The 13,604-nt window shown below is 36.4% G+C and overlaps 2 protein-coding genes across 2 annotated transcripts; both read left to right on the top strand.

Moving 5' to 3' along the window:
* Positions 1-8,770: 8,770 nt before the first annotated feature.
* LOC128125993 (uncharacterized) lies at positions 8,771-9,523 on the top strand. Its single transcript, XM_052763663.1, has 3 exons — positions 8,771-8,915; positions 9,007-9,150; positions 9,230-9,523. The coding sequence occupies exons 2-3, from the start codon at positions 9,022-9,024 to the stop codon at positions 9,521-9,523; spliced, it is 423 nt and encodes a 140-aa protein (XP_052619623.1). The 5' UTR covers positions 8,771-8,915; positions 9,007-9,021.
* A 1,143-nt stretch (positions 9,524-10,666) lies between these two features.
* LOC128126293 (uncharacterized) lies at positions 10,667-11,469 on the top strand. The gene is made up of 2 exons (XM_052764033.1): positions 10,667-10,842; positions 10,959-11,469. The coding sequence occupies exons 1-2, from the start codon at positions 10,786-10,788 to the stop codon at positions 11,370-11,372; spliced, it is 471 nt and encodes a 156-aa protein (XP_052619993.1). The 5' UTR covers positions 10,667-10,785; the 3' UTR covers positions 11,373-11,469.
* The last annotated feature ends 2,135 nt before the right edge of the window (positions 11,470-13,604 follow it).

The raw sequence follows: 13,604 nt of genomic DNA on the forward strand, positions 1-13,604 counted from the left end.
TTGACGTGGATTTGGATAGGTCCGCACAAAGTTGTGCAATGGGTTTCCTTCTACATATTATAGAAGATGTTGAAAACACCACTGGTGTATTTGGTTGTGAAAAACTATTTTTTTTTAAAGAAAATATTTCAAAAAATAGAGTTGAATTCTCATTTTCAATTTTCAATGAAAATTTTAAAAATGTGTTTGGTTGGAACCGGTTGGGTTTTCATTTTCCATCTTAGATTTTTAGAAAACTTCGGAAAAATATAAAATCACTTTTCAAATTTACGTACAATTTGATGAACGGGGGGGGGGGGGGGGGGGGGGGGGGGGGGTGTTCTTTCGGGTTTGGATAGGTCCGCACAAAGTTGTGCAATGGGTTTCCTTCTACATATTATAGAAGATGTTGAAAACACCACGGGTGTGTTTGGTTGTGAAAAACTATTTTTTTTCAAAGAAAATATTTCAAAAAATAGAGTTGAATTCTCATTTTCAATTTTCAATGAAAATTTTAAAAATGTGTTTGGTTGGAGCCGGTTGGGTTTTCATTTTCCATCTTAGATTTTTAGAAAACTTCGGAAAAATATAAAATCACTTTTCAAATTTACGTACAATTTGATGAACTGAGGTCGCGTTTAATTGCAGAAAAATTAGCCTTTTCCAAAAAAATTTCCAAAAAAAATGAAAAATTTCAAAACGTGTTTAGTTCATCTATTTTTCTAAATTTTTCACGGAAAATTTTCCGTTTTTTAAATTACAAAGATGTTGGAAATTTTTGGAAAACTTATAATCATTTTTTTCCATATTCTTCTAATTCTAATATTTTTCTAAAAGATAAACACACATCCACTCTTACCTCTATTTACCTCCATTTTAACACCCCCAACCCACCATACCCCTACATACCCACACCCACCCACTCCCAAGCCCATCCCCACAAACACATACACACACCCACCCATACACACCCATACACACCACAAACACATACCTACCCCAAACCCCCACCCCCACAAAGACACACACAACCACAAACACACGCACACACCCACACCCACCCCCACCCCCACAAACACACACACACAAACATACACTCACTCCAACCCACACCAACACCCCTCCACACACACCCATCGTGTAAAGCCCCGTTTATTTATTAAATAAATAAATAAAATAATAAGCGAATAGAAGCCCTAAAATAAATAATTATATACCAAATGATGGTCTCGTAGAGCTAATTGTCACACTTTAAGAGATTAGGGATTAAAAGTGTAATTTTCATACTCAGCTTTTAATTATTTATGAAGACAGGGGCTGATGGGTAACAATTAGGACTCAATATGAAAGGAACTATGGAACTAAGGGATAAAATGTAAATTATGGGTTATATTGTAAAGATTTATGGAATCGGGGGTTAAAAAGGTAAATCCTGGATTAGTTTTGAAAATATTTCCAAGGCAGGGGGTTAAAAAGGTAAACCCTAGAAACGCATTGCAGCCGCCAACCCTCTACCACCTTATACCTCCCTCATCTCCAGCGGCCGTTCCCTACTCCGTCGATATTGCTAACCACCGATCGAGTGACTCCGGCAACAAGCATGAAGGACGAGACTGTGGCTGCTGTTGCTATTTCCCGAATGCTGCTCTTTCTCTCCTTCTCTTTCTTCCGATTCGATCCCCGTTGGGCTGCGCCACCGTCACTAAACACCACATGTGGCTTCGTCGCTGTTGCCGCTGCAATCGTGGCTCGAGTCGCTGCTCTAGCAATCGCAAAATGTCGCTGTGAGCACCGCTGTCGCCGCCGTCTGGCATGTTTTGTTGCTCTAGTCACCATTTGCCATCTCGAAATGTCGTTGTGTTCGTGTGTGTGGACTGTCGGTCGAGTAGGGTTGTGAAGAACCACCATGACAGTTGGCCATGGTGGCTACTACCGTCCACAGGTCAATTAATTGTGGCTGCCATCTTAGATTCGCTATTGCCACCGCCAGGAGCCACCAGGTGGGTGGATGGTGCGTGAACCACTCTTCAAAATGTGCGTGTGTGTTTTCTCTGTGTGTGCGTCGTGAGTGGCTTGTTTGGCCGGAATATCAAGAACAACCACTGCCACCACCGTGAGGTGGTGGCTGCCGCCTTGAAACACCATGTATCATAGTGATTTTGTGTGTTTATTTTGATTATTAGCCTTGTAAAATGTAATCTGAAATTTGAATAATAAAAGGAATTGAAAACCACCACCTTAGGGTAGTGGTTGCCGCCTCTTGCCGCCACCGGCCGCTATGTCGGGTGGCGGTGTGCTTGTCTTGTGAGTTGACTCGATTGGGAATGCTTGAAACCCTAATGGGCCCAATGAAGCTTAATGGACTCCAATGGACCCTAATAAAACCCTAATGGGCTTAATGGTATTCTAGTGGGCTTAATAGGCCCAATAAAGCCCTAATTGATCTAAAAGCCCAAAAAATTAATTAATGGACTAGTATTGGGTTGGAAACCCTAATTAGGGTTTGGAAAACCCTAATGCCATGAAACCCTAATTTGGGGGAATTAATCGGGACACACGGAGATTATTTAATAACTTGAGATATTAAATAATAAACTTTGGCAAAGATTAATCTAAGCGATAATAGACTTAATGGATTAAGTCCTTAATGGGTTAAGTAGGAAACCTAACCCCAATTGTCATTTTATGTGAAACGCTAATTTCACTTGGGTTTATTGTTGGACCTTTCTATTGGGCCTTGAGGGTTGGGTTATTAATGGGCCATCCAAAGTCAAGCCAATGGACTAGAATAATTTAATGGGCCTGGGGTAAGGCCCATGTAAGGGGCTTGGGCCCAATTTGGAAAATTGGGCCATAGTTGGGCCTTAGTTTGGGCCTTAATGAGTATATGATGTTGGGCCTTAAAATGAGACCATGTATAGGCCTAGGCCCAATTTGGAAAATTGGGCCATGTGTTGGGCTTTGGATCCTAGTTGACTTTGGGCCTACGGATTGGGCCTTGGGCTTGAATAAGCCAAGCTTGGGGTAATGTAATTATCCAAAGTAAGTGTTTATGGTTATGTAGTGGGATCCAATTATTAATTGGGTGATGTTTTGATATTGACAGATCGGGAATCTGTCAGCCAACAGTTGGGGTCGAGTCTGCGGGATTTCAGCTAGTGGGGGATTGTGCCTTCGGGACTTCAGCAGTGTGAGGTGAGTTACCTTCCAGTAGCGGTGGGTCTACGACCACAATGTCGGCCCACCAGTAGGATTATATGATAGATGTTTGTCTCTGTGATATTCATCTAGGTTTGCTACTACCTGTGATATGTTATTGTGCTAGTATGATACGATGCTATGTGCTAGTGACAGTAGGGGGAGATAGTCCCCCAGAACACCGGTCGATAGGGCTGAAGGAGCGGTTATGCCCAACCATGCTAGATAGTTTGAGATATATGTGTTATGTGGTAGTGGTAGGGGTGAAATAGTCCCCAGTATCCGGTCGAGAGGACCGAAGGGGAGACCAACACCCAGATATGCTAGTCAGTATCCGATCGAGAGGACCGAAGGGGAGGCAAGCTCCCAGATATACTGGTCAGTATCCGGTCGAGAGGACCGAAGGGGAGACCAGCACCCATATATGCTAGTCAGTGTCCGGTCGAGAGGATCGAAGGGGAGGCAAGCTCCCAGATATACTGGTCAGTATCCGGTCGAGAAGACCGAAGGGGTAGGTCGGGCACCTAGATATGCCTAAAAATACTTGTATGTTATGTGATTGTATGGTATGTGGTATGTTGGGGGAACTCACTAAGCTTCGTGTTTACGGTTTTTAGTTTTGGTTTCAGGTACTTCGTGTTTAAAGGAAAGGAACCGGCTTGATCGCAGCGCATCACACTATGGTTTTCCGCATGTGAGATCTTTGGGATTACACTCTGATATTATTTTATGATAACACGTTTGATTATTTATACTTTGGTTTTGACATGACATTATAATGACGTATTTAAAAATGAATTTTTTTGGCCTGTATTTTTGGGATGTTACACATCGACCCCCACATATACACACCCACCCCAACCCCAACCCCAACCCCAACCCTCACCCCCACGTGCACCCACACCCCTACAAACACACACACACACACACACACACCTCACCCCCACAAACATACACATACACCAACCCACCCAACACCACCACCAATATCACCGACCTACCATCACCATCACCACCGTCGTCGCCCCCGTCACCACCACCACCGCCGTCGCCGTCATCACCACCTTTGCCACAATTGCCGTCGCTACCACCATCGCCGTCATCGACATCACCCTCCCCCCCCCCCCCTCCACCACCCCTATTCCCACCCTACCACCGCTACCGTTTTCTAAAAATGAAAACCGATAGAAATGTACACATCTAAATGCGTTTTCTAATTTTTAAAACTAAAAATGAAAAATGAATAAGTTTTAACTAAACGCGTTTTCTAAGTTTTTCAATGAAAACTGAAAACAAAAAACGAAACCTGAAAAGGGAAAATGAAAATTGTTTTTCCGTAACTAAACGTAACCTGAAAATTTTCATTTTTTAGGAAATTTTGAAAAACTGAACGAACCAAACGCATTCTCAAAATTTTCTTTTTTTTGGAAAATTTTCCTAGAAAATTGGAAAGTTTTCCACAAGGGTGCATTTTATTAGGAAAAATTGTTCTCATTTTCAAAGAAAATGTTTTGAAAATAGAGTTGAGTTTTCATTTTTAGTTTTCAATGAAAATTTTAAAAAACGCGTTTGGTTGGAACCGGTGAAGTTTTTACTTTCCATCTTAAAATTTTGGAAAACTATAAAAATCACTTTTCAAATTTACATATAATTTGGAAAACTGAACGAACCAAACACATTTTAAAAATTTCCGTTTTTCTTGGAAAAATTTCCTAGAAAACTGGAAAAATTTCCACAACCAAATGCACTGCGTTCAGTTACGGATGATATCTAATTGTGTTTACTGTTTAGCTTGATCAGTTTTATGCTTAATTAAACGTTTGATTCTAATTCAGTTTTTGTTGGCCACTTTAATTGTAAATAATCCATTCCAATTATCTGATTTGTTTAGATACGTAATTGTCTTTATTAATTAGTAAAAGTAACGGATATTAGGTTGATTATGTTTTAGGATTAACTTTAATATAAACTGATCAAAAAAGTCTTTACACTTCCAAACTTATGAGAAGTATTGGACTTTACTAGGAATTTTACACTGTGTCTAATGTTGCTTTTGTAAATTAGTTAAAAGCTTATTTGATTAATTTAATAAAAAGTAATATTTAATTCAAAGAGCTTGTTTTGGTTAAACATCTTAGTAAAAGAAAACCGTTAGAACTTATTAGTAATTTTCAGTACCAATTTAAACAGTACACAACTCAATTATCATGTTGAAGGTTATTTGTATGATTAAGAGAGTTTCCGTGAAACTAAAATTGTTTTACTTTCTGAATTTTACCCTAGTATTTAAATTGCATTTTTCTTTTATAAAATTCAGTCCAAATTAGTTTTAATAATCAAATAATTTCCCCTATTTTAATTTCTATTAAATTAGTGTGTGCCTTATGCAAGAGAGGCATAGACCTTAGGACGTGTCCTTGTGGATTCACCCCTACTTTCCTATACTTCCCCTAATGCATTTGTAACAACCCAAAATTCTAAGGTAAAATTTTCATTTTTATTATAATCAAAACACTGTTGTAACTTTGCTCTAAACATTAAAAAGTATTTCAATTAACACAGTTATCAGAGTTCATTCCCAAAAATCACATATTGCGGAAAACACGGGTGTATGTGCTGCGATCATCCCGCGCTCTTTCATTTGATAACTGAAGTACATGAAACATAAACTGAAAACCGTAAGCACAAAGCTTAGTGAGTTCCCCAAATACCACATACCATATATATCAAACGATCCATACATGCTATACATAACTGAGAGTCATACATATCAATCATATACCATAATCAATGAGAGTGTTATGTGCCAACCATAGTTTTGTCATTATGCCACGAGCCACCTCGTGGTCTTTCTTTCCAGGTCGGGGGCTACAACCATGGGTCTTACATACAAGTGCCAAGAGCCACCTCCTGGTCTTCCATGCAAGCATCACAAAGACAACTAGCATAAAAACTATACTACTTAACTAATTACTTGCCAAAGTTTAGACTCTGGTCTTGCATACAGTGTTCCAGGAGACGCCTCATGGTCTTTCGTACATAATGCCAAGGGCTAACCCCCGGGTCTTACTATAACACATAAATCAAATGGGCCGGAATTGGTACCTTCGACCCATACAACAGTGAGCAGACTTACCTCGAATGCTGAAGCCCTACTGCAGAAATCCTTAGCTGCTGCCCAGATAACTCCTCGAGCTAACAATACCAAAATATCACCCAATTAGCAATTGGGTCCCAAACCATGATCCAAAATCCATACTTCGGTAAAATGAACATTTTACCCCTGGCCCAACAAGATTTATAACTAAGGCCCAAGACCTAAATCCAACAAGATCCAAATCCACACAATCCAAGAAAGCCCACTAATGGCCCAATTTTCCAAATTGGGCCCAATCCCATACGGGCCTTATCCTAAGCCCACACTTTCCAATTTAAATTGCTTTAAACGCCCCTTGGGACAAACTTGGTCAAAGGCATGAGTCCAAAGTCAAAGTCAACAGCCTGAGTTGACCCAAATCGTCGAGTTTTATCCTTCAACTTGATGGGTTTCGAGCAATACAACATTCCTATGGTGTACATGCAAAACCTAATAACTTTGGATCTAGTTTGTCTAATGAGCATGCAATTGATAATCCAAAGCCATAAACCCTAGATCTAATAAACTATAACTGAAATTAGGGTTTAGATCTTACCTTTGATTGTTATATAGCAATAACAATCAATCCTTGGCTTCAGAAAGCTTAGTGCCTCAAGTGTTGCACCTCTAATGGAGTCACAAACACCACTAAGCAACTTGGATGAAGAGGGAGGAGAGAGGAGGCACCAAACATAGCTGGAAACCCTAAAGGAAGAATTAGCCACGTTTTTGGGTCTCAAGAGTTCTTTAAAGAGAAAATGACAAAAATAGCCAATTACACTAATTGCATTACAAAAATAGCCAAAAAAAAATCGGGATTACATATTTAGCCACCCATTTCGCAGATGGGACCTTCTCATCTGCGAAATGGGTGATTTTTAGGTATAAAAACGTTTTTTTTTTTTTTTTTTTTTCATTTTCACCATTCTCTACACAAAAACTCTCTCTAACTTTGGGCTTCTCTCGGAATTTTGGCTAGTTTTTGAAGAAAATGGAGGATTATATCAACAATCCCGCAAATATGGTTAGATTTTAACTCTTTTAATGTTTAAAGTTATTTTTTTATCAATTGTTGTATTATTTAGTGTTAAAAAAGGGTAATTTTGTTGTGTTTGATAGTTTTAGTATATTTTTAGTATACTTGAAGTTTAAATGCAAGTAGAGACAAGTAGAGACTGCGTAGATAATGTTTACAATTTGTTATTTTTGTAGTTTTTTTAGTTGTTGTATAACCTGAAATCTTGTAAATTTTTATCCTATAATTGTTTATATAAACTGCAAAATAGTTGTTTGTATATATATTTGTCGTATAACATTTGTATAATTTGAAAATTTGTCGTATATATATTGTTAGAAATTGTTTTTATTTGTCGTATAAGTTGAAAATTTTGTATAAAGTAGTCGTATAACTTGCAAAATTGTTAGTTTGGTTGTCGTTTTATTTTTAAATTTTTTTGTTTATATGGTTATATAATGTTAGTTTTAATTAGAAAGATAAAAATTGTTTATATATTTGTCGTTTAAGTTGAAAATTTGTTTAAGTTGAAAATATGTTTAAGTTGAAAATATTTATATAATTATGTATGATATTGTTTTCTATCGTAAATATATTTGTTGTATAAGTTGGAAAATTGTTTATATATGTGTATGTTATTGTTTTTTATTGGGGAAATATATATATTAGTAATTAAGAAAGTATTTGCAGTTCGTAATCATATATTTAAAAAAAAAATATTTTTTAGTTATCTAATTTGTTTTTGTGTTTTTTTTTTGCAGCATGATTTTAGTTTAATGAATACGAAAGCCTTTGCGAACCTAAAAGGCTCTGGCGGTAACATATGGGAAGTCTTTGAAGTTTTAGATGATGCCCGACGTGCTATTTTCAGAAATACCGTCTTTGGCTATTTTATTGATGTCCCTCGTTTACAAGGGGACGCTTTATTGTTTCATAAAATGTTCCTTCATCAGATCCGACCGGACCCTGTTTTATCTCCAGATGGAATAAAACGTTTATATTTTCGAGTAGGCAATACCAAAATGGTTTATGGGCCGGAAGAGTTTTGTTTGATTACCGGCTTCAATTTTGGGGAGTATCCAAAAAACATTAGGAGAAAAGGGTCGGAAAAATTAATAAGCAGTAAAAAAAGATGTTTACTGCGTGAACGGCTATTTCCGGACCATACTAATAGTTCGGTGAAAATCGGCGACCTGAAAAGTTTAATTTTAAATCAAACATTCCTAGCACTTGACGACCTTGATGCAGTTAGAGTATGTTTGATATACATTTTGTGTGAAGGTTTTTTGGGCAAAGAAGTTAACGATCGGGTGCCACAAGATTGGTTTTTTTTGGCTGAGAATTTGGATCTCTGTAATAGGTATATTTTCTTTACGTTAAAAGTTCTATTTTATTAAAGTTATAATTTATATAATAATCAATTTTGTTTTTTTTTGTTTTGTTAGCTTCTCTTGGGGTAGCTATCTATGGGATTTTACTTTTGTTGACCTTGAGGATACGTGGAATAAGATAAATCATTATTTATCACTTCCTCAGCGTGGTCAAACTTTAAAGTATTCCGTCTCAGGATTTACGGCTCCAATTAGGGTATAAAAACTTTCTTATATTTAAATTGTTTTATTGTTATATTTTTTATTTTAATTTTAACTTTTATTACTGTTATTGTACAAAATTGTAGATATGGATATATGAGATGATTCCGGCTGTTCGTGCATGTGGATTTGCATTGAGAAAAAATAAAGACTTGCCTCGGATGAAAAGATGGAGCGGAACAAAAAAATTGAAATGGGTTGACGTGAACAAGATTTGGTCAAAGATGCAGGTTTAAAAATATTTCGTTATTATTAATAAAGTTGATTATTATAGTTTTATATGCATTTTTAATATGTTTAATTTTTTAGGAGGGGCTACCACCAAGACAAAACATGTTACCGGGTGATGGTGAGATGACATCTTTTTATTATATGTCATTTCAAGAGTATGTATATGGTGAAGGGAAAGCAGTTCCATCCCCAGTACGGGACCATTTTAGGAGACAAGACGAATCTTCGTCTAGTATGTCGTCCAGTGGTCGCTCTCATGGTAGAGGTCGGGGCAGTGGGAAACACAAGCTAGACGAGTTGTTGAAACGGGTACATGCACTGGAGCAACATGTGTTTATGAATCAACAAAAACCTACAGAGGTTTTTCTGTAGGTTTTTGTTGAAGAAGTGAATAATGAACAATTTTGGAACGACATTATTTTTGAGGAACCGACAGTGTCACAAAGAAATTATGATGAACAAGTTAGTTACACGCTACATTATTTATTAAATTTTATTAACATATATGAATACCTGTGTTCATATTTTATATTTGAAAATATAGGTTGTGCAAGATGAAGTGATGAATAAAAACAATACAACTCAAAATGTTTTTGGTGATACTCAAGACGACAAGGTTGTTATAGATGTTACCTTTACGATTTTAATAATTACTTTTTAATAAAGTGTATTTTGTTATTAAGTAAAAAGTTATATTTTTAATATAGGTGTTGGAGGAGAGTACTCAGTATGCGGGGAACAAATTTGATGATGATGTGTGTGATGTAAACGATTATAGTGAAGTTAAAGAGGTTATTATATAGTTACATTAATATTAATATTTTGTTTATTTAGATATTATTGCTTATTAAATTATGTGTATTTCGTTATTAAGTATAAAGTATTATCTTTAATGTAGGAGTGGGAGGAGAGGAATGACAATGCAGGGAACAAATTTGATGATGATGTGTCGGATGAAGACGAACTTATAATAATGGGAAATGTAGATTATTTTCATGATGATGATGATGACAAAGAAGTTACACCCGATAAACCTAGGAGTCGAAAACCATCACAATTTTTATGCACTCCTTACACCGAGGTATTCGTTTTATTTATAAACTGTTGATTTTATGTTTATGTGAATTATCTGAAAGATATACATTTAAACATTTGAATATTGTTTTTAGTTGCACACGACACCGAAACAAAAAAGAAGAACAAAAAAGAAGGTTGGTATGAAATCAACAAGCCCCGTTCCTCCTCCAGTTTTTGGTGTTGCTCATGACTTCTCCAGGTTGCGCCTGCAACCTTACGTAGCAGGCGGTGAGGATGTCATCCAAAATTATGTATTGCATTCATACGATGTGCAGCATCGTTTGTTTAATTTCGTGTTAGATAGAGATTTTTGGAGCTCATTGTTTGGGCATACACACGACGGATGGTTGGAGTCAGCGGTAAATAAATTGTTAATTAATTCTTTTAAAAGTTAATTGTTTTTTAGTCAATAACAAAAGTATCATGTGTGTAGCATATAACCATTTGGTACCGACTTTTGATGGAGAGACGGTTTGAGAGCGACCGACATACAATAATGCCTCCAAATTTTTTTTGTTTCTCATGCTTTGGAAGAAGGACAGGACTGGAGGGCGTTTATGGCTGGTATTGCTACATACCCCAACTTCATGGTTGCTTGGTGGGATGTTGATACGGTAAACTTAATAGTTTATATTGAAAATAATATCGTTTTTTTGTTATGTTTTTGTATTGTGATGTTTTTGTATTGTGATGTAAATAAACATAATTTTATTTTCTGATCCTTATACAGGTCTTATTGCCGATTCATTCATCCCCTAATCATTGGCTATTTGGGGAACTACGATTAGCGTCAATGGAAGTGCATATTTATGACAGTCTTGGTAGAGGTGCTTATGAAAAATTCCAATCCGAAGGAATCTTTTCCAAATTTGAACGTCGGGTGGCAAATTATTTGGACAAGATTAAGTATTGGGCGCGGAGGAACATCCCAAGGATTCCATTGAATATGCAATTCATTTATGAAGAAAACGTTCCCCAACAAAGTAGTCATTTGGGAGATTGCGGTGTTTTTCTTTGTATGTTTATGGAGCAATTGGTTTCAGGTCAACCAATACGTGTTCTTATTGACCCAAAGAACGCAGCTTTAGAGTTCCGTCTCCGGATGGCAAAAATTATTTGGGGGTCTAGTCTTGCTCCTCTGTAGTTGGATTATATAAATGTATATACAAATTAATGTTGGATTTCATTATTAGTTTATCTTTAGAGTTTACTCAACGGATGACAAAAAATATAATGTTACGACAATTACAACAATTTAATGACCTACTAATTACTTATCAATAAATTCAACATAAGAACGACCACAACATTTGTTTTAACGTTACAAATACAACAATTTATTGACCTAACAACTTCAAAACCATAAAAACAATATTGAAAAGCTTACAACTTGTAAACAAGAACTGCCAAGAACAACACCCAACTACAAACCAACGCTATCTTTAACTTCTTATTTTCTGATTGAAAGAGCTTATTAGAGTTAGCTACTTTAGCTATTACCATAGAAGATTGGTCCTTCTCTTCATCAACCCAACTGATAAACCCGCATTTTGGTCCCTGTTAAATTTAATATCCACAGTAAGAAAATAAATTTGTGTCATGTAAACACGAGGGTTTAAATTTGAATGACGGTAAGAACATGATACCAAATACGGGCAAGCGTAGAACAATCTTCCTGGGTTTTTAGCTGTACCCGAAATCCTAACGATACGTTCTCCTCCACAATTGCAGTATGCCATTAGCCTTCTTATTCTTTTAAATCGGAGTTACTTTCTCAGTTAAATTTTTTCATAATGAGTGACACCCATTTATAGAATAAATCATATTATGGACAATTCTTTTTGACTATGAAATAAACTGGTTTGACTATGAATTCAAAAAGTTCAACTATGGAATGCAGACAAGTACATTCTGTAGTATTGTCATGTCGGTCAGTGAAATTTGACTATGAAATGAACTGGTTTGACTATGAATTCAAAAAGGTCAACTATGGAATGCAGACAAGTACATTCTGTAGTATTGTCATGTCGGTCAGTGAAATTTGACTATGAAATGAACTGGTTTGACTATGAATTCAAAAAGGTCAACTATGGAATGCAGACAAGTACATTCTGTAGTATTGTCATGTCGGTCAGTGAAATTTGACTATGAAATGAACTGGTTTGACTATGAATTCAAAAAGGTCAACTATGAAATGCAGACAAGTACATTCTGTAGTATTGTCATGTCGGTCAGTGAAATTTGACTATGAAATGAACTGGTTTGACTATGAATTCAAAATGTTCAACTACGAATTTAAAGGGTTAAACTATGAATTTTGATAAGTAGAGATACAATAACTTCTATTTATAATTCCATTTGTGTGATCATTGTAGAGCACAATTATCGGTATTGAAAATGAGTAGTCACAGCCAAAGAACCTTTTCTCAACTACCAATTTTCTTGCATAACCTTCAAAGAACAAATCCTAATACCTTCACAGCCATTAAGAAAACCGATAACAACCGCTTTCAATTCTGTTTTGTGGCTTTAGGTTGCGTGGTATAACATACTTCTTTTATTGAGTTATACAATATTTCATGGTAATGTATGCCGATTAGTTCTTACATAACACTAATATGTGTTCGTTTTTATGTAGATTCGTACCTTCCTTAGGTGCATGATACCGCTGATATATGTGGGTTATTTACCCCTTCTTGGGAGCTTTCTGACAACAATGTACTTCGCAGTGGCTTTAGATGGAAATCATGAGCCATTACTCTTAGCACTTGGTCTGGGAACCTTACAGTGTGAAGAATCATGGAGATGGTTCATGTTGAGGTTAAGAGATTGTTTAGGTGAGGACACAGAGGTTGGTTTCATAAGCAACATGTGTGATAACATAGACTTTGGTGTTGACAGTGCCTACCCGGATTCCTATCATGGATATTGTCCTAAAGATATAGCTCGAAAAATACGTGAGTCTATCGGACATAACAATACGGAAGTCGAATCGTTGTTTTGGAAGTCATGCAATGCATATAGCGTTGATGATTTTTACTTGTGTTTCGAAAGGTTGCAAAGTACATGTAGGCAACCACCTTTCTGCACCTTGCTTATGAGTCCAATTTACTGGCTTGATGATATACCGATTTCAAAATGGACAAGAGCATTTTTCCCAAAAATACGTTACAATGTTAAATCGATTGACGTCCCTGAAATTTTGCAAATTATATCCTCACGTGAGTTTCCTATAACAACGATAATTGAGTTAACCACCACGTCGATAAAATCAAAGTATGCTGAACGGGCCGAACTGGCTGGTAAGGGAGATTGTTATATTTTGTTTTTTTATTGTGCTGCTATTTTTATTAAAATATCAAATTTTACAGGGAGG

This window comes from Lactuca sativa, chromosome 5, assembly GCF_002870075.4.
Source record: "Lactuca sativa cultivar Salinas chromosome 5, Lsat_Salinas_v11, whole genome shotgun sequence".
Lineage (NCBI taxonomy): Eukaryota > Viridiplantae > Streptophyta > Magnoliopsida > Asterales > Asteraceae > Lactuca > Lactuca sativa.